We start from the raw sequence: 22,370 nt of genomic DNA on the forward strand, positions 1-22,370 counted from the left end.
TGTTTTAGCTGCTACCTGGACAGGAACTTCACAGATGGAACATTTGTTTGCATGCTCTACACCCTGCTACCGTGAGGCAGCGAATACTGATGGTTCCAGAAATCACTTTTCCAAATTTTGGAGGAAGAGATCCTGATGAAAAGCTGTTCTTATCGATGTAGTTTGTAGCATTTGTGCCTAAATGCAACAGCTGAAGAGAAAGCTCTTTCCTCAACTTGAGGCTAGTCACTTAGCGACAAGAGGAAGAGGCATGGCTGAGCACATAGGTCATCTCAGTTCCACTGCACAGGAGGCAAACCAGTGCTGCGGACAGAAGCATGAAACAGACACCATTTAGAAACGTTAGAAGACTCAAAGACACAGCGAAGCTTGCCTTAAGTGACCACCCAAGGCACCAATCAGAAGTTGGACTTTAAAGATTGGAGGTGTACTGGAAACACCAGGTGTGTCAGTGACATCTAAAGACACGGAGCTGCTCAACGGAAGAGCATGAGTGTAATTTTCCAAGTCTTTTTGCTCCTACTGAATATTCAACATTTTCCCAAAATCAGGCTTCCTGTATAGTTAACCTAAGTTACCGCCATTAGCTTAGTGCTGGAGCAGTTAACTCCTGGCTAGGTCTGTAAGGGTGTTTGTTTTGATTTCAGTGCTAAAAGCTGGTGTCCACTGAACTTCGATTCTCACCTACTTCACAGGGAAGTTGTGAGGCTCAATGACTGTACAGTGCTAAGAACCTGTAAAGTGCTATATAAACGCTCATCCTACTATGCGAGAGAAAAGCAAAGATGGAAAAGATCAGCGTCTCAACTGCTGCTAGTGTAATTGTTAACAGACGCAAGGACTGAATAAACTAGGCATTTTAAATGTTAGATTCCCTTTTCAATCGTGATTGACTATAAGGCAAACCTAATGTAACAGACCCTCAACAACATTCCCTCTAATTTTCCCCACCCATGTACGGAATGAATTTTGTGTGCACCGATTTGGAGGTGATGTGGTGCACATAACATTCATGTAGTGGGATGGAACTGAGGGGCTCATTGTGGGAGAGGGCAGAAGATTGGGATATGAGGAGCGTGAGGGCTGTGGGGTGGGGCTGGGGATTACGGGGCTCAAGGCTGTGGTTTGGAGTGCAGGGGTTTGGGCTAGGGATGTAGGCTCTGGAGTGCGGGGGGGGGCTGATGGCTCTGGCTAGGGCAGATGGTTGGGTGCAGGGGCGTGATGGCTCTGAGGATGAGGGTTTGGGATACAGGCTGCCCTGGCCAATTAAGCCAACAGTCTGATCCAAGGGCCTGTTTTTAGGACTATAAATCTTGCAGTCTGCTTATATGAGGAGGCTTAATAGCAAAAAATCAGACTTACCAGAATTAGACTGCAGAGGGATTTTGACTTCAATAGGAGGAGTTTGGCCAGTGGTGAACACTCTACATTTTAGGCAGGTGCACGCATTTTTAAGGATCTAAGAGGATCAAAGTAATAGGAGTTTGAGAGAGAAAAGTCAGAGGCAGTGTTGTATAGTGGATACTGGACAGGGACTCAGAAAACCTGGGCTCTATTTTCAGGTCTGCTACGAGCCCGCTGGGTGATGTTGGACAAGTCACTTCACTGCTGAGCACCTCAGTTTCCCTCAGATGATACTGGCCTCTTTTGTAAATCACTGAGATCTACTAACAGAAAGTTCTATATCCACGTGTCCTATCCTACTTTGCATTAAGAGTAGACTAAATCAGACATTAACCCCAAGCAATAATGTAACAACTCAAGTCACTACAGCTCCATGTGAAAAAATGCTCCCCCTTTGTGCACACTCAGCCCCTCTGCCACTCACCACCTCCAAAAATTTGACGTCCTATGTTATTTGGCTTTGATTCCAGGCTACTTGGGTCAGGGACCTTTTCCTGGTTCTAATGTGCTATACAAACCTATGGTGCTAGTGCCTCTAGGAATGGGTTAGATATTGGATATTTTTATGGTGTTTTGTTATTACATGTGGAGTGCTGTAGTACCTCAATAGCTGCACAAGCCAAGACAGCCAGAACCATAGGCTCTCCTGTTCAGCTAATAAGAAGAGAATTAACCAACTGCAGAATAAAGACTTGTGTTGCCCACCTGCACCATCATTCAGGTTTTCCAGGATAAATGATTTGCCAGGGAATTTCTAAGTTGGTTGTAAGAATTTGCAATACAGAGTCTCAGCCTAGCAAGTCTTGTTTTTTAATTTTTAAATTTACAGCATTTTAGTTCTACAAATGTAAAAAAACTTTACAATGCTTTTTGCACGTATGATCAAAAACAACTGATTTAATAAAATTTGGTAAGCAGTTAGCATGGCCTGATTGCTTAATAATGCAAACAAAATAAGTCTTAATATGGCCGAGACATTTAGCTTTGAATAAAGAGCATGTGCAGTAACTGCTTTTCAAAAGAACATTTACTTCACATGCTTCCTGTAGATATTTAGGAAAAGCTGCTACAAGTTACTAGATAAATATACATGTAAGGTAGTTCACATCCAAATGTTACACTGGTATGTGTCAGTCTATGGTGCCAATTCTTGCTGCTAGAGGGAAGATTTGGGGTATTTATTAGTACCCACCAAAACAATTACTCAAAGCTAAGATTATGACACACATTACAAGCAAGCAAGAAAACTTAAAAGTAGAGGTCTAAGTATTGATATCATTTCAACTTGCTATGCCTTGTTGCTTTTCAAAAATCATGTGATAATTTTGTAAGGCTCCCATTAATTCATTTAAGCTAAGACATTGTGGCACCAAAGACCCATAGTGTACCCATATTTTGAATTTCCTTGACCTAGCCAGTTCGTCACAACCGGCACATTACTAAAAATGTAGTTATTTATAGGTTATGATTAACCATTATACAGTTACTTCATAGTTACATCACTGCCCGTAGTATATCACAAGCATTACAAATCCTATTAAAAAAGAAAGAGCCCCAGTAATGGCATACAAGAATAAATTAACCAAAAATTTTTTAGTTATTTATCATTTATTGGTGACAAACACTACGTTTTACTTACATTCCATGGGGAGAAAAAATTCCAGCGTAAACAATGAACTGAAGCAGTACTTAACTTGCAAGGCTATCGTGCTTTACCTGGACCATATGCAAAAAACTTATTGCGCACAGTATTGTGCGCAATAACACAACATCAAAAGCAACACAGTTTATATATAAACATAGGTAATTTTTTTCAGCCCTACATGGAGATGTAATTAAACAGTATAAAGCACTCAAGGAAAATCAATCTGCAGTTTTATATGCACTACATTGAGATCATATCCTGTAACGTAGTGAGTTGTGTGCCACTATATATATGTATATATATATATACACACACACACACACAATCTTTAAAACATAGATCAGAGATTATTTAAACTCCAGTTGCATTCAAGTTCCCCCATCCCCTTCAAGAAAAATAGAAATTAACCAAAATGATCAAACAAAGTTTAAAATTCCTAAAATGTTTAATTCATACAACCGTTGGAGAATTAAGCTACATTTGCCAAAGTCCTGGACTTTTTCTTTTTAAATGGAGGGCACACAATTTGTTTCCAATGAAACTTTACTATTTCAATAAAAACAAAATAACCACATACATGGATATGATCTTTCCAAGTTAGTTCACAGATAACATCAGTCTCAGAAGACAAAGTTTCTAAACTGTGCTATTGTTCTAGATACAATTAAGAAACTTTTAAATGAAAAATTTATAGTGTCATTTCAATCAAAACAGTATAATGAAACTAAAAATTTATCACTTTGAAGAAAAAGCAACGGTTATGATTTAGATACTACAGTAGGTTGGAAAGACTGTAGCACTCTAAAACAGTTAGGTTACATTAATAGGAAGCATTTGATTTTCTCTGGTGCTTTCAGGTTTGGGTCCAGTCAAAAGCCTTTTCAGGCAGTGCTGTCCAGTGTTTGTCCCAAAGTGTTTGAGTTAGCCGGTTTGAGGAGAGGGTCATTTTCCATTTCTTGTTTCACACATCTAGAAATGAGAAACAATGTGTTACTCAAGAGGATTGTAATGCCAGTGTTCACTAACATGAACTTCCTGGCCCTGACAAAGGATTTTATATCCACACAAACCAACAGGCCCCTATTATGTTTTTTATGAATTGATAGAAAGTGTACTGCCAGTTCCACAATTTAATTCGCTCAAACTTCATGCAAAAGGATGTCATCTGATCAGCAAAGAAATGCATTTACATTCCATAATGGTGACAATTTAGATGACAGCAAGCTGGCTTAACTGTAGAGAGTCAGTTTTATAGTTACATATTTAGAAAGCTTCCTGAAAAAAGGAACTACTAAACATTTGTTAAAGCAACTGAGTAAGAGTAACAGATTGATGGAACATAAGAACAGAAGATACAGAGGATCTAGTTATATTTCCTGTATATATCATAAGCTATTTTATTTCACCCAATTACCCCTGTATTGAGCCCAATAACTTTGGTTTGGCCTATCATTAAAAATGCCCAAGCTTAGTCATAAAACTTGCTTTCCCCCTTACAAAAGTGACATAGCCTAAAATGTGAATTCTTCTTTCCAAAAAACCCACCAAAGACAGACAAAGAAACCAACCTTCTTTATTTGCCTGAGGTAAAGCTGCCCTTACAAAGCACTATAGGTCATAGCTTTTACTTTACTGTAAGGGAAAAATATTGGCCAGAATTAATTGCTTTCACTCACACAGACATTGGTCCATTTCCTTGTCGTGGCATCTCTGTACTTTGTTGGTCCAACTCAGACAGCAACTTTAAAATGTTCAGTGCAGCCTAAAGAAAAGGGACAGTATTTAGTGTTTTAAGTTGTCCTTTCCCCAAGTTCCCCCAACTTGAAACTGTGCAAAATTAAGCCAAGCCTAATCTTTTTCTCCAGTTTAGTTAGTACTGAGTAAAGATGAAGGTTTCAATCTGTAAGAGCATTTTGTAGCACTATACAGTTTCCTACTGATTTCATCTTAGGGGAGGGGACAATGGATCCAACACTTCCAAGTCAGACCAAGACAACCCTGCTACTGGTGTCATTGAAGAGGTCACTAACAATTTTTTTTCTAACCATACTGAGACCAGGCATAGATGGTTAAAAGGACCAGAATCAGAAAATGTTAACTTTTCCTCCCAAGCTACTAAGTTACATATAGATGAAAATAGATACAAATAAATACCAACAGACTATGGGTATATTGTCACTATGTGACAAACAGGTCATCTTATGGGCTGAACTGAAAAAGATTTTACAGTAATTTGATTAGGATCAGGCTTGGACTATGTTTTTTAAACAAATATTTTGATTTAATATTAATCTTAAAGATTTTAGGCATATGATATAACTAAAGATAAATATATAAACATGTGCAAGAGAAAGTAAAATTATTTCATAAGGTTGATCTCAAAGTTTCTTCCCCAAATTCAGTTTTTCATGTTATAAGATTAGGCATATGTAAACAGAGGTAAATTTTGTGAACAAGATGAATCTCTGAAAACTTGGAAGTGAAGACATAAATCAGATAAAAACAGTTCAAGAGATGTGTCCTTTTGTAAAGAACCACTCTTCAAAACATCGTTAAGATCTCATATTTGAGAGGGTCTTATGCTGTCTAATGGGAATGGCACTGCATCATGGTTTGCTTCCTAGCAGGAAGTCTAGTCTGAAGAAATTATAGAATCAAATAAAGCGTAATTCAGTTCCCAGTGAGAAAATAATCAATAGGTTTTTATATTCTGATAATTCATTTTATACATTTTCTTTACTAAATGATCATAAGCTAATCACAGCAAGATAAGAAAGCAAAACATTTTTATAAGCCAAAATGGTGAACATGTATTTGGCATTTTAAAGGTCCATTCTATTTCTGAAGTACAATCAGAGGATAAATCAATGTAAGTGCTTTGAGGCCTGGCAACATGTCAGACAAAAATTAACCTGACAAGTACACAGCATAGATACTTGGCTGTGAAATGACGTCTTGATCAACTGCGCCCCTTGCTCAAAGCAGACCAAAGATAGTGTGTCAGTGCTAGTCATCATACCATATCGTGGCAAGATTCTACATCCTTTCCAATTCCATGGCTGATCAGTGGTGGCTGAGAGGAACAGTTTATAAGAGATACAAACTCGTTCTTGTTATTTTTGGGAAAGTCTTTATATTCCACCTGAGGGGGAGAAAAAAGAAAAATGCTTCAGTTATTCTCAATGAACTGTGAAAAGATTAAATGTATTCTAGCCACTACATAGTATTTGCCTTCATCACAAAGCTATGTTCACTCTATTTGTACAATGCTTCTTATAAAAACTAGTAAAATAATATGTAAAACCTAATTTTGAACCTGTAATAGTTCTTGAACATTTATAAGAGCTCTGAAAGACTTCTAGAAAGGTGCTATATAAAAGTTACTGTCCCTGTCTTTTTTCCAATCATGAATACTTGCCATTGTAAATTCTTCATAATGTAATTTATCCATGAAATTCTTTTGTGTATTTGTGTATGCAATGCACTAATTGAAATGTAAATTGATTAAAGGAAATATGGAAGATGAATAATTTATAGCTTACAGCAAGTACTCAGGCTTTTTCTGAAACAACAGTGGTCAGCTGTCTATTCCCCAGTTAAGGAAACACTTTACAAAACAGAACTTAATTCCATTTCTTAAAAGCAGACTTTGTAGTGGTACTGAATTATGGTAGAACGTGCATGAAAGAAATGCATACTTCTAATACTAACACACTAAAAATTCAAAAGATTTTCCAGCTGAAGAAAAACAATTGATAGGAAGCTAAGGGGAACTTAACTACTCCCAGAATCAGAAACAATTGGCAGAGTTTTATGAAATAACGATCTAATCTAGTATGGCAAACCCTGTATAATATTTTTCCAAATATAATTCAGATTGAACATATACCTGGATTCCCTGAACACTGGAAAGATAGTCCAACTGTTCAGAGGGCCTAGTGAGTGGTCCGTGGGGCATGTGGCCTGGTGAGTTGTTATTCTTCAGGATGGTCTCAGCAGTAGGAGAAGTACCACCATATAACAGCTCTCTAGCAATCATGGCTGTTACTGTAGCCTTGGCAGGATTAGGGGCTGCCCTGTTGAACTCTTTGGTGTGGTGTCCTTGATTGGCTCCTACAGCTTGTGCAACCTCTGGGACCATGGGGAGAATTCCAGCAGGAAGCTGCTGATGGCTGAGATAAGGCATCCTAAACTCATCGTCTTTATTACCTGAAAAGACAGAGGTATAGATTAATAGATTCTAGCTATTTATAAAGGAGCCTTGTCAGCATGCACATAAGAGGTTAGAAAAATCTCTATGCATCTGCAAAATTGTGACTACTTTTGAAACATGGTGAACTTAATGGGTTTGATTCATCACCGGTTCAACAAGGGTGCAACTGCACACCAGGTAGTATTTGCTGGGTTGAATTATTCATTCAATGCAATGGCTGTTTCTGTCAAATGTAGCACTTCATTCTTAAGTGCCCCGACCACAACCTTTTCAATGAAGCTATCTTGCATGGCTGCCGCTACACACCAGCTGGCTTTGGACGTCAGGGTTTCTTATTTTATCATTGTATTTGAATTATAATAGAGCACAGGGGCACAGCACAAAGACTGGATAAACAGGCAGTAAAAAGAATCCTTGACCAAAAGATAGCTTACAGCAGTGCTACTCAACATTGGAAGCCCGGGGGGGAGGGGCGCTGCAACTTAAGTGTGGTGTTATATATATATATATATATATATATATATATATATATATATATATATATATATATATATATAAATATATATATATAAATATATATATATATATAAATAAAATACACATACATACATACAGAGAGAGCGCGCGCACGCTTCTTTCACATTGACAGACGTAAATACAAAGCACTTTCCACAATTCCCCTGCTTTCCTGGCACCTCCTTCCTGGAGGCTAGAAACATCAACACCGTGCACCCACCTGTTCCAGCCAGGCCGTCTGCTTGCATCTTTCAATGCTCACCCTGCCTGGGAGAGACCTTGCCATTGTGGAGCATGTTCCCAGTGGAGACCATGTTCAAAGGATCCCATTCGTGTGCCGCATGTTGAGCCCCGTGTAAACCCAAACCGCACCTCAGGCCACAAACAAATGGGCCACGGGCCGCATGTTGAGTAGCCCTGGCTTACAGTCTGGGTCTGTGGTGTCCAACACACTAACCACATGTGGCTATTTGGCTGGTTGAGTGTGGCTCATTTGCTATAGCAGTAGCCATAGCAGTAGCCACTATAGTGGCTACTGTTTCAGAACTGGTTTCATGGGTCTAGGTTATGACAAGACAGTCAGTTGAGTACACATGAGAAGGAACATAAGTTTACTAAAGCAGGCATGTCATAATAAGCAGAAATCACAGCTCATCCCTGCCTAACTGTTCTCAACCAGCAGTTATTTGTAGACACTATAGCAGAAGTTAGATTTAAGAAGAGATCTGAAAGAGGATATGGAAGTAAACTTTTTGCAGTTGTCTTTCTATCCTGACAGAGGCTCATAAGGAGTACCCTGAGAAAATGAAAGGTGTATTTGAGGGAGATGGGAAGGGATGAGTACTAGGGATGTGAAAGGTTTAACTGGTTAACCAGTAAGCCTCACCCTTACCGGTTAAGATTAACTGCAGGAGGAAGGGGGTGCTCCAACCAGGATGCCAGAGGATGTGGGGTGCCCTGACTTACGAGAGGCAGGGGTTGCTCTGGTGTCTTGGCTGGAGCAGCCTTTGTCTGCTGCAGGCATGGGTGTCCCGCAGGCAGGGGCTGCTACGCCTTGGATGGAGTTCCTTCTCCTCCCGTGTTCACCTCCCACTTTAATCAGTTAACCAGTTAAATAATGTTTAACGGGTTAGCCAATTAAACAAGATTTTATATCCCTTCTGGGTTAGGGATGTTAACTATCAGTTAATTGAATAGATGAGTAACCTCATGAATTCTTATCAGTTACTCAACTTTTCTATAGTCCCCGAGGACAGGGTTGGCAGCCAGTGCAATCCCGCCCCACTCCCAATGAGCCCCCTGCCACTCAGCATGGGGTGCCACGCGGGAGCTGGCCTGCGCAGGGAGCCAGTTTAAAATCCAGCTCCTCTCATGGACTGGCTGCCTCTTGCCCTGTGCTACTGCCTCTGATACAGGGGTGGCAGCAGCCCCTATCCAGGGTTGGGGTCTGAGCTCCAGGACTCAGAGCCAGAACTGAGCTGAGCTGCCTGCATACTTCCTAATAACACTAATGCAGAGCTGCAGCAGGGGGTAGATCCTGGACCCGTCCCAAGCCAGGACTGAGTCAGGTTGCTGGCCAGCCTGCTAAAAAATGTACTGGCAGGGGGAAAACACGTGTAGTCTATAGCATTAACCTGCAAGCTTTGGTTTATTGGTTAATCGGCTACACTATTACATCCCTATTCTGGGTATAGTGGCAGATCAAAAGCAGATATCGGTAAAATAAGTTAGGTAGGACAGAACTACATTGTTACAGGACTTTGGGATGAACACAAGAAATGGATGAAGAAAGGGGTGACAAAGTCTGAGCCTGCATTTTCCTGGCTTGTGCTAAGTGCAGTGATCAAATCACGAAACGTCTTAACATATACCCATAATAAAATAAAAGGGCAAATTATTTCCAGTAATTTCACTTACTAGCTGAAGTTTCTTCAGTGCCTGGTTCAAAGAAGGTTACTTTTCTTCCATCGCCTGGTTTCTTCACTGGTGTCTAAAAACCCAAACACCAATAATTTTTCCTTGCAAATTTCAAAATCTAAGTGATTCAAGTGTCATAAAACATGAAAAAAGGATTCCAGTTGCATACTCAGAACTTAATCTTTACAGCCATGCAAGAACAAAAAACTTTAAGTGATTCATATATACACATTAGGTAGACAAAACTACATTTAGTCTACGGCTAAGTGCTACTGAAAAGCATTGCAGCTCAGAACTGGATACTCTTGGCTGGTACTGGACTAAAATGAACCTAGGTTGGAGATAAAGCCTAACCTGAATCTTTAAAGCTGATTGCACAGCCATAAGAGTTGCCTGAGATTACTATGCTTTATCAAAAGAAAATATTATAGTACTATATAACTAAACTGAAAGTACGTGTTAAACTATCCATTGATTTATGGTTTCAAATTAAGACAAGTTTTGACCCTAACCCTTCTACAAATCTTGGAAGGGTTCACCATTCCCACCCAAGAAATCAAATGCCAAAATTCCTTATGTAAGGCCTACATGAAAATAAGGAAGAAAAACAACAACTTGTTAATTTCAAGCCTCATTGTGAGTATGCCAAGTCAGCAAGAGTAGTCAGATTTCTAAGGCATCAACCAAGGAAAATACTGTTTGTTTTAAGTGCCCAATGGTATTTAACTATTAAGCAACATTACATTTTTTATGATCAGGTCTGGTATAAGCCTCACGAAACCTAGGTCCTCAGACCAATGATCTGAAATATCACAGGCTCTGAGCCATTCTGTGAAGAGACTGTCCTCTGGCAATGTTATGCTTGCATAAGTCAGGAGCAGATATAGTACTTTCAGGACCCAAGTGCACCAATATTCTATGAGCCCCAACATGGCTCTGCACTCAGCAGCTAGTGCATAGGGCCATGATTATACCCTTGTTCAAAAACCCACAGAGGCTTTGATACCGACTGACAGTCCCTTTTCACTCAAGGCACTGTAGCTGAATTACTTCTGCTTCTTGTAAAGTGTGTTCGGGTGGGAAGCAAAAACTTGATACACTCTTGCCCCTTGCGCCTCTGCCAATTGTCATTTCACTCAACAGTTGCTGAAATTCCTTGTGGAGGCATTTAAAAATGTGTTACCTTCTCTTCTGTTTTTAGTGCTGGCTTTGGGGGTTGAGGTTGAGGGACTTTGAAACCTAAGAGCTCCAGCATGTTTTCAGCTGCATTGCGTTTAGCCACTTTCTTGTTTGTACCCATCCCTTCCGCTGTGTGCATGCCAACTTTCACCTGGAAGAAACAGGGACAAAGAAAAAAAGCAAATAAATCCTTATAAAAAGTAAAACCAATGTATGCTCATTAGTGGCCCATTTGTCTCAAATATAGTCTGAGTAATCAGACAATCAGCTGAACTGTTTTGTTGGTCTATCCAGGTTTGACTTTTGATTTCATTGATCATGAACCGCACAGCATAAAGCCACATACAAATAGAATAATTAGCTTTATTTCATGATCACACTTTGGCATTATCTTAAATGGTCTGTTAAGCCAGGAAATGTATATTCAACAAGTCACCCAGGTAAAGTAATTGTCCCAGAATTATGCAGCTTTCTTGGTGAAATGCAATGCAGCAAGAATTCACATCCTCCTACATAGTGGTAGTTTTCCGCTTGGCTCAGCATAAAAGACAGATGGCTAGGATGCATTTAAGCATTTTAACATGAGGGATGGCAGTTAAACAGCAGAATACCCACTATCATAAGTGCTACCAAATTACTGGAATTTGCAATACAGAATGGTATTTTGGACTACAGCACTTTTAATGGAAGAACATGAATGAAAAAAGCCAAGGGATTCTCAGATCTACATTTGAATGAACCCCATGTTTTAGATACATGGCATCACTGCTGTTCATGTTAGTGTTACTTCTGCTAAAAAAAAGTTAGAGCATGATATAGGTATGAGACAGTCCTCCAGTATGTTATCCAGCTCTTTAACAGGACGCAAGATAGCAAATCTCTTCTATCTTGAGTTCTTATCCCTGCTCCAGTGGAGTCAGAGGAAATATTTCCTAATGAACTCAATGGAATGAAAGGTGCAATCTGCTACCTACATTTATCATTGTTGTAAAGTCTGGTAACCCTAAACTAAAAATTAAAGATAAAAAAATCAAAGCCAGGCAACCAGAGATCCGAAATCAATATACAAACCTGCATAACAAACTCCCTGCGCCTTGGAAGACCACGTTCTGTGATGAGCATGTACTCTGGCTCCTTCTCTTTTTTGGCCTGCTGTATCTGAGCAAGTCTGCTAATAGGATTCATTCCTTGGCCATATTCTGGGCTTGTTTGCAGCTAAGGTGGAAATAACGTTGAAGAAATAAGCTGACACTTATGAATATTTGAGTACAGTAATCGCAAATGTAGTGTGCCAATTCATTCATTCAATTCTAGGCTTTAGATTCTCTAAACACCAAAACCTGCTTTATGAAACACTACAAAGAGCAATACCAATAGCCAAACAGAAGTAGCCAACTTAGTTCTTCGATAACTTGCCACCAGCAAGCATCACAAGTTCAGCTTACTTTGAACGTTAAGAGACTAGTGCTGTAAATGCAGTCTCTTAGGATGGTGGCACCACTAAAACTAATCAACCAACTGCAATGCCCTTAAAAGCTTGAAAATTAGAACACTAAAAGGGTGAACATTCTTCCACGTGTTTTCTCATAGGTCTCAAAGTAATTTTTCATGAGTGCAACATGGAGGCTAAAAAAAGCTGCACTAACAGTGAATGCAGGTTCACTAACATCTCAGTTGCAGCACTGGACTGCTGGTTTAGGGTTGGCTTGGGAACGTCCCTCACCCTATGACATTTTACAACAGTTAAATCTAAGTCCACCATCAAGTCTTTTTTACCTTCACTATTGATTTTGTTTTCTTTTTGATTCGTGGCTTCATTTTCTCAACCATAGGAAGGGGTGGGAGTTTTTTCAGTTCCTCTAGGACTGCTATTGCAGCATTTTTCTTTGAGATCTTCTTGCTCTTTCCTTCACCTTCACCCATAAATTCTCCAACGAACACCTTGGTTACAAAGCTTTTCATATGGGGAGGACCACTTTCCTTGGTTACCTGTTTCAGAGGGAAAAACTGAGTGAAAGCGTGATAAACACTTATTAAAAATGGTAGGGCACATTGGTTATAGCAAACTTCACTCTCAAAAACTCTCAAATGCATGAGATAGCATTCCTGAAACAGTCCAGATACTGGCTGTTTCATTACATCATTACTAAGGATAATGGATATCACCCTCCCATTCCCAATTTTCTAACACCTATATCTAGAAAAGTTTATATACAGTAAGCTGTAAGTAGACTTCATGGGTTACAGACATCCATATCATATTTAAGTTACTTTTTTTAGCTTTCAACAGAAAACATGAGTGTTCCTCTGAGTGTATATTTCCATTTAACTCACATCACCCCATTACTTGGCTCACATTACAAGCCTTTGAACCAACTTACTCCCTTTCTACTCACATTTTAAAGACACTAAATCCTCATATATTAATGGGCAATAAAAAGCTAAAAAATAAATAAAAATGTAAACTTGAATCTGTGACAAGCAGAGGATTGAAAATGTAACTTGAATTTATCATGTTCCTGTGATGTTCAGATGACAATGATTCTTCACACAAACACCTGAGTTCTTATGAGATAAAATACAATTGTATATCACCGATACACTTAAGTTTTAGTGCAATAAGATGTTCCTCTGGCGGTATTCACTTAAGATAACTAAAATAGATGGAAGGGAGGGGAACAAGGAGATAACCAAAACAACAAGAGCAGAACAGTTTATGCATGTGAGGCCAACAATTCTGCAGTTCTTGAAGCCAAGAGGGTAATTTTGAGTAACAGGAAACCTACAATGATTCTTGAGGATTAGGGTTTGTGTGATTCCACAATGAGTGTCAATTACATCAGTGCACAAATAAGCAAATGCTTCTATTTACTTGCCTTGAAAGGGACATTTAACTCTTTCATTTTACTATAAATTTAATGATCTAGCTATAGATGTGATTTAAAAGTAGTTTAGTGCAAAATCCTTTCAGGATTCACTTTCAAAAAGCACGATACATGATCTATACTACAAAAGAACTGCTAACGTGAACTATAATTTGCATAGGGTTTCATTAGCATGAAACTTTAGAGGTCCGTTATTTGTCTAAGCCAGTTACTAAGGACATGTGTCTATGCTTGGAAATTATTTCAAAATAACTTATTTTGGAATAACTCCTGAAACAGCTATTTTGAAAGTGCGTCTACACAACAGGGAAGCCTCGAAATTAGTCCAAGGCAGGGTCCTCTAATGTGGACGCACTGCCTTGACTTAAAGCCCTAGGAAGCACTGGGAAGTAATTACTTTGAATGGCTCTGGGGAGTAATTATTTTGGAAATAGCAGCAGTGGAGCGTCGATGAGCCTGCTATTTCAAAATAACAATTTTTAAATAAGTGTTAGTCCTCATAGAAAGCAGGTGTTATTATTTCAAAATATCCAGCCTCTATTTCAATAACAGGCTTGGAAGCATGGATGCTCTGCTTGTTATTGTGAAACAACAAGTGTAGACCAGGGCTACGTAATTTTATTTCAGTATCATGAATTAATATTCTAACAAAGAATAACTCTAGAACTTGAAAAATAAACATACCTCAAAATTCACAGGCAAGTTCCTTTTAAGTGCAATCTCAAACACTTGGCTTATTTCAGATTTATTGAGATTTTCATCATCTGGTTCTTTTCCATTAACCTAAAAGAAGCATAATCGTTTAAAAAACGCACTTATTGAATGGTTAGCAAACCAGTTTATGGAATCCATAAATTTTCATATTGTCTAACCTTTACTGTCACTTTTCATGGGAATGTACAATGCACTCCACATAGTACAGACACTTCAACTTAAACATGCTTTTCATTAAACAAGGTTTTTATGTAAAAAGCTGAAAAGACTTCACATTTACACAAGTGCTCATTGAAGGAAGGAAAGAAATACATCACAAAAGCCAACAGGCTTCAAAACTATTTTTGGAAGTGTTAAGATGAGCTCAAGTGTTAAATGAACTGGTTTCCAAATTGAAGTACTCTTGTGAAACACTGTAGTCTCATAAGCTGGCATTTGTAAGACTATCAGATGAGAGAAAGGCAGGAGAAATTTCAGTTCCAAGTAGGAGGCTCTCATGCATGATGGTTAATTAGTTTTTGGGGTAGTCATGTGTCCTTCAGGGCTTCTTTTTAGTCATTTATTCTGCAGATATTTCAAACTAGAGAAACAAATTATTACAATGCATCACTCAAAATGCCTAAAAAAATCAGATGCTTGAGTCTAACATCATGCACCTTCCATTAGGAGAGTGATGCAATCTTGCACACATCACAAGAAAATGTTTGACTGATAAACTCTAGGACTTCACTGTCAGGCATTGATGTGGAAGGGGTCACAGTGCCAAGAAACAATGTCAATTTACAAATCACTTCAGTGCACAATACTATATGGAAAATAGGAATGTTAAAATGTAGGTAAATGTGTTACCTCTGAAATTTTCAGAGATTACATGTTTACACACGGGGGAGAGGCAGCTCCCAAGGAGCAATCTACAGAGGCAGCAGCGTGGGGGGGCGAGGAGGGATGGGCAGGTTGCTCTGTGGGAGCTGGCTCCCTGCAAGCACCAGCTCCTACCTGCTGCCCCCCCTCTCACTGCCGCTCATACAAAGACAGCAGCACTGGGGAAGGCACTCCATGGGAGCCAGTACCACCGGGAGCCAGCTTAAAAGCCACATGTACTGACCCCCTCCTGGTCCCCCCTCTGCCTCTGATACAGAGGCAGGGTGGAAAGCCTTCATGTATCTGTGCACGTTAACAGATGAGCCTAGGCTCCTCAATTAACCGTGTACTTCACATTCCAAATGGAAATTGGATTAGGTTCTAAAATTGGAAAATAAACACACTCTGAAGAGTCCTCATTAATTAAGAAAAAACAATTCCCTTACTTGAGTCACTACCATTTTAGACTAAGATATTAAGCATTTAGAAATCGATTTAATACTCACCATTTATGGTTCTAGCTCCCAGAGTGAAACAGGAGAAGGAGTAAACAAGAAAATAGACTTGCCATTTTCACTTATTTTTCAGTCAGTTTTACTTTCCCTCTCCTGTGCACTAACAATACTTAATATTTGAGTTACAAACACTCCAGAGGGATGTACAAATCTCCATATGCTTCTCATAGTAAGAACATCCAATACTTGGATTCTCTCAGTGTTGTGTATATCATGTCTGCTTCCAGCCTTCAAATTCTGAACTACTCAGAAGCATGTAGATAAGTACTCTCAACATTCACAGACTGAACCACACAATGGCACCATTGGTATAGAATTGAGGTATATGCCTCTGTGTCACAGCACATGACAGCTGTTCAGGCAATACTAGTACTACTAAAAGATTCATCTCTTGCAGTGCACCCCAGGAGAAGATGCAATTAAGACACTTGGCATTTAAGACAAGCAACAGTAGTCAAAAGGATTTCACAGCAAGTCCTAACACTTCTCCGATTTCAAATATACTGCAGTAAGCTTAAAATGAGTGACAGAACCCAAAGAACAGAACATAGACCATTTCAGATCTTAAGCAATGGCCCTACAATAGTGCAGTGCAACCTACTTAAAATTCTTTAGTTTACCAATGCCAGCTCTATTGATGCTGTTTCAGTGACTTCCCCTTTTGGCTTCAAAATATCAATTAGCATAATAGTTTTAACCATTTCAAAATAATCTTCCTTAATTCTCTCTAGTTTCAGATGCATTCAAGCCCTCCCTGCTCATAATTTTGTAATGTTTCAAACTTAATAAAGATGACTGGATTTTAGTTTATTGGACTAACATTTCCCTCATTTTGAATTGCCCAAAAGTGGGTAAGCCAAGAAATACCCTAAAGCTTATTTCAAAGATAACAGCTATCTGTTAGTGCACAGGTTTGCAGACTAGATGTGCCCAAATGAAAAAATACATCTGAAGAATCTAAAGAGCAGTTGGCACTTCATATATAATGTAGTGAAAAAAAAACCATGAAAATTTTTTAGAAATACTTCTGCCTTAGTGTTTGCTTTCTATTAAGATTACTTTTACTGGTAAGTTGGTATTTCTCCAAGTCTAGTACTAAAAATCTAACCAACACCTTTCTATCTGTAACCTTGAGTACAGCAAGCTAATTCATTCTGGCCTCTAGCTTCTTGTTTCCAGTCCATACAAAAAAACCTCTCATCTCTATTCATGTCATTCAGTTCAAACCATTCTGGATTCTCCATCATCCAAATTGTATTCAAGCATTTCTACCTCAGCTTTGAAGACCTGCATGTATCTGTTCTTTTTAAATATAAATACTTAATACTATATATGTGTATGTATAGATGCACTGTTGCTCACGGTACTTAACAAATAAGTTTAAACATTTAAGACAAGACACAAAATTCCCCCCAGGCATACCTAAAAATGCACACCCATCAACAAATGCGCACATCTTTATGCATATTCCATCCAATCCCTTAGAGTTCCAACATCCTCACATTCTTCTAAACCACTTCAGACATCTGTACATTTTGCTACATCTTTGGCAAAATTCCTATATGTCAAACTCATACCGACACTATATACTAAAGATATCTGAATTAAGTTGCAAATTGCTTCAGAGAGATCTCACATTATAGGTTTGTACAGCCCCAAGTACACTTATCACTTGATAAAACATTAGCAGTTTATCTGTTCCTGCTGCTTACCATCCATCAGGGATCAATCCATTGGAAACGATACTACAAGAATTAAGACGGCACAAAGCAAAGAAAGCAATTTCACACTGGGAGATCCCGATTGTGTGGTTCTATTTCCTCAATACATGGTTCCATTAGATACTAGCAAGCATTAAACCCATAGAATTAAGTCTTTCCACTTCTTTTTGAACAGTAAAGGATATTTAAAACTGAATTTTAACTTTTTTTACAGGTACAATTTGGACCTTGCAGGTCTGGCATCCCCGGGACCTGACTGGTGCCAAACAAGGGGATTTGCCAGATGAGGGAAGGTCCCTCCCCTCATGGCTGTGCAGTGACTGGGCTAGGGCTCCAGCCTGCTACCACTGCTGCCTCAGCCCCCTGGGGCTCTCCCCGGCCCCACTGCTGCCAGGGCTGGAGTACCATGGCCAAAGCTCCGCAGCCAGGGCAGAGTTCTGCAGCCGCCTGGCTCCATGGCTGCAGCTGGAGCTCTGTGGCTGGAATGGAGGAATGGGGCCGGAGCGCTGTGCCCAGGTCAGAGCTCCCTGGCCGCCCCTAGGGCTGGAGTTCCCCAGCTGCTGGAGCCAGAACGCAGCCAGAGCTCCACAGATGTGGCCAGGCTAGAGCTCCCCAGCCACTGGGGCCAGAACTCCCCGCCATGCCATCTGTCCTTCCCCCATATACACACTGAGTCACCAGTGCTCCTTACAGCACTCCTGCCCCGCCACCAGACCTCCCTCTTACTGGGCTTCGTGGTCCATGCTGGACTACGGGTCTTTCCGGCCCAGGGAGTCCCGGTTAAGGGAGGCACAACCTGTACCTCAATTCACACTTCAGACATTTACAGGTTAGTTCCTACCTCTGGTTTCTCAGGCAGGGGCTCATTTTGCAGAATTTTCAGTGCTTTTGCAGCTGCATCATGCTTAGCAGCCTGTCTTGTTCTTCCTTTCCCATGAAACTGCTGTCCTCCAATAGAGAGCTCAACTTGATAAAGTAAGGGTCCAACAGGAAATGGGTAAAAGTACCTAAAATTAGAAAGGCAAATTTGCCTGTTTTAAAATTTCTTGTGAGCTACAAAGCAATGAGTCACTCTGCAACATCAACAATAAGCTCCTACAGAAGAGAGTCAATTTTAATACATTAACTGTTAACTCTGAACAATTAATGTAGGACTTTTAAAAGACTTACAGTATCTACACTGTAAGATAAGGAAAACAAATATTTCTAATACTTTGTAAGCACAGAGAATAGATACATCAAGTTTTAACAAAATACAGGACTATGTAGCACTTTAAAGACTAACAAGATGGTTTATTAACTGATGAGCTTTCGTGGGCCAGACCCACTTCCTCAGATCAAATAGTGGAAGAAATACACTCAAATCAGTAATCAAGGAACAATGAGTTTTTAATACTCAATTAAGTATTTTAGACCAAAGTCAATACTTATGAAGGCACACAATCAACTGGAATAAAACATACCTAAAAAAGTGTTTTTCCTATTTCTGCTCACACCTAAGATTATAACTGAGGGGATTTTTTTTTCAGGGTATTTAATAAAACAATAATGAATAGTTCTCAAATGCACAATTTCACTGTTTAGTTTCATCCCCCCCCCCCTTTGTTTGGATGTTCCTGCACAGTAAGAGACAATTTTAAACAAATTCTGACTGTAAAAAACACAAATTTGCGGAGCTACTTGGGAAAAGAATGGTTTCTGAACAGAATGCTGGCTAATACTGAATGCTCCTTTAAGGCAGGTTTTATTTTTTACACATATTATTCAAAAGGTATCAGCAGCAATGCATGCACATTAATGAAAGGAAACTCAATATTGGATTGGTTACAAAAAGTGAAAAACTGCAGTACATACCGTGGAGGATAAGCACCACCTCTCATATTATAGTTGTAGGTAGGTCTCATCCCTGTGTAAGGATCAATAGGTTTATACATAGGTTTCTTTCCCAGCTTCATACAAAGAGCATTTAGCTCCACTGTGGGGGTTACACTATCTAGATAAATAAAAATACAGAATATGCCTAAGTGTCAAAGCAGAGTAAAATCAGATGAACTCTCATGCTGCCTCAAAGCAGGACAGACTGGGACTAGATTACTGGTGGACACAACACAATCAGTAGTGAATTTCTAAATATAAATATGAGCAAAAGCATGCAAGAAAAGTTTACCACGTACATAAAACGGAACCCAAAGCAATCTAGTTGGTTTGTCCTGCCAAATACCTGGATTCTTTCCTTCACTGCGAGATGGGCGAGCTGTAGGTTTAGGAAATTTTGTCCCTTCCAAAGCTTTGGCAGCTGCTGCATGTTGAGCTTTTTTAATACTAGTTCCTTCAGCTTCCCAGTGCTGGTCCCCAAGAGTCAGCTGCACTGTAAACACCTACAAACATGAAGTGCAAGTTCTTTATTATAACAGACACTGTTTCACATTATTTGTTAGGACCTCTTATGTGCTTAATATACTTTTTGCCACAACCAGAAAGGTTATTTATTCTTAAGTACAATGTCAACACTGTAACGGAAGTTACGTGTTCGATTTTCCAGGCTATTGAATGCAGGGATTAACAAAAACTGTTGTAACAGTATTAACCACACAGCTCCCCATTGCAAAGACATTTGGGGAGTCTGCATTGAAGGATGTAGATAGAAGCATGCAGGTAGATAATGGCAACGCTACGGGATGTTACTATGAGGAATTTACTATATGATTTTAATGTTTATAATGCCAATACGATCCTCCTAAATCTTCTCAAAATGCAAACTGCTTATATTTTATATTACATAAATCAGGGGTTTCCAAACTGTGGTCCATGAGTACCCAAGTAGACAAGACCTCTCTGGGGGGAATGCAGAAGAAATTGTGTAATGGTGGGTTTTATGTATTGCATTTTCATAATAGGCTACTCAGAAAATCCTGAAAGCTCTGTGGGAATGTGTTATATAAAATATAGTAGTTAACTGACTTCAAGACATACCAATGAGAACACAGAGATGACAACATACACAGCTCTCACCTCCAAACACCGTGTAGCATGGATTCAGTTGCCTAGCAATTGCCTAGTCTAACTGAGCTCAGAATTCTACTACCGTGGATTACTTTGCACAAGAGCTAGACATTTGCCTTTCCACTCACTGAAGTGACTGGTCAATATAAAGGCATACAGAATATGAGAAATATTTACCTTAGAGTGAGCTGGACCTTGCTCGCTCAAAAGCTTATACTCCGGCTGAATCTTGTTGAAACGGGCTAACTCATTCACAAGACACATTGGGGTTTTCTCTTTGGGGTTTGCCATGTTAGAAGGAGCTGAACGATGAGGCAAAAATTACAAATTATTAGATTATAGACTACTGAAATTCCAGAATTTAAAAAGTTACCAAAGATTTTAAAACGTTACGAAATAATTAATTTTCTGTGTCTTTAAGGAAGTACTGATAGCAGCTTGCAATCCATGCTAGGTTCAGGGGGAACATGCCACTGTACTGTCAGAGTTATTTGCTGGGATAGAGACCTCTAACTATGTACCAAACCAGTGAAGATCAAGTAGATTTGGAGAGCTCTAATAGTGGTGTGTACAATGGAAAGCATGATTTAATTTCAAGATCCAAAAGCAAAGACTATATTTGAGACAACAACTAAGAGGAAGGATCAAATGATTTGCTTTCAGACATCTACGTAGGCACATGTTGATCTGGTTTAAAGTTTAGGAGGCTGAGGCTTCAAGTCTAACCTATTAGATGTTTTCTAACTGTGCATCATGTGCATTTTTTGACAATTTCCTTGTCTTTTTTGTTTCTTCCTTTGGGAATCTTTTTTTTTTTAAATGTTATTCTGATTTGTATTCACTTTTTCTCCATGCAAATACTACATTAATTTTAATCTACTTATGCTATGCATTTAAACCAAATTAAAACAAGGTCCTCCCCCTCCCCTGCATTTAATTTAGTTCGCTAAACATCTCATCATTTCTACTTCAAGACTGTTCCCCCTTTCCCAGGAAAAATGAGGTTAAGTCCCTCCCTTTTTGAAAAAGTAGGATTATACTCAGGGCTTGACAAGCGGTGGTGAGCCCAGCTCGCCAGCCGCGCGGTTTGGCATACTGCGCATGTGCAGACCACGCTGTGCATGCGCTGATCATGCTGTGGCGCCGTGCCGACTTAATCTACTCACCCTGGGCAAGCAGATTGACTAATTTGTCGAGCCCTTATTATATTATTCATTATCCAAGTGCAATACCCCATTTAGGAAAGTGGGAAAAAAATCAAATGCACAATTACAAAAAGGGAAATAACTGGTTAGGCAGTAACACAGCTGAAAAGGATCGTGAGATTATAGTGAATCACAATAGTGCAATGAAGTTGCAAAAAAGGTTAATATTTTGGGGTGTATTAACAGGAGTGTTTGCAGAACTTAAACAGTAATCGTCCCACTCTATTAAGTAGCTAGAAGTCTGTGTCCAATTCTGGATGCCATATCTTAGGAAGGTGTCAAAGATTTAGAAAAACAAACCTATGAGGAAAGTTTAAAAAAAACTAGGTATGCTTAGTCTTCAGAAAGGAAAACTCATGGCGGGGTGGGGAAGGAACCCTGAGAACAGTCTTTAAACATGTCAAAGGCAATTATCAAAATGATGGTGATCAATAGCTTTCTACATCCACTGAAATAGGACAAGTAGCAATGGGCTTTAGCTGCAGCAAGGAAGATTTAAGTCTGATATTGGGAGGGAGACTTCCTAAATATAAGCAATGTTGAACACTGAAATAATCTTTGGGGTGTGGGGGGGGGGGGGAGTGGGAGTGGG

General features: G+C 39.4%; 1 protein-coding gene across 6 annotated transcripts in view; it reads right to left on the reverse strand.

Moving 5' to 3' along the window:
• Positions 1-2,993: 2,993 nt before the first annotated feature.
• Positions 2,994-22,370, reverse strand: part of STAU1 (staufen double-stranded RNA binding protein 1) — a 52,835-nt gene continuing 33,458 nt past the window's right edge. For 3 of the 6 annotated variants that reach the window (XM_075901229.2, XM_075901230.2, XM_075901231.2), the window contains 13 exons: positions 20,751-20,875; positions 19,792-19,948; positions 19,425-19,563; positions 18,412-18,577; positions 14,444-14,542; positions 12,651-12,881; positions 11,946-12,089; positions 10,879-11,025; positions 9,696-9,768; positions 6,939-7,258; positions 6,069-6,191; positions 4,726-4,811; positions 2,994-4,018 (listed from right to left, as the gene is read on the reverse strand). In XM_075901229.2, coding sequence (XP_075757344.1) covers positions 3,931-4,018; positions 4,726-4,811; positions 6,069-6,191; positions 6,939-7,258; positions 9,696-9,768; positions 10,879-11,025; positions 11,946-12,089; positions 12,651-12,881; positions 14,444-14,542; positions 18,412-18,577; positions 19,425-19,563; positions 19,792-19,948; positions 20,751-20,875 — 1,898 coding nt within the window. In that variant the 3' untranslated portion in view covers positions 2,994-3,930. The remainder of the gene's footprint in view (positions 4,019-4,725; positions 4,812-6,068; positions 6,192-6,938; positions 7,259-9,695; positions 9,769-10,878; positions 11,026-11,945; positions 12,090-12,650; positions 12,882-14,443; positions 14,543-18,411; positions 18,578-19,424; positions 19,564-19,791; positions 19,949-20,750; positions 20,876-22,370) is intronic. The other 3 variants (XM_075901233.2, XM_075901232.2, XM_075901234.2) reach the window with 3 other exon arrangements.

The sequence above is a fragment of the Pelodiscus sinensis genome, chromosome 17 (genome assembly GCF_052426305.1).
Source record: "Pelodiscus sinensis isolate ZL-2025 chromosome 17, ASM5242630v1, whole genome shotgun sequence".
NCBI lineage: Eukaryota > Metazoa > Chordata > Testudines > Trionychidae > Pelodiscus > Pelodiscus sinensis.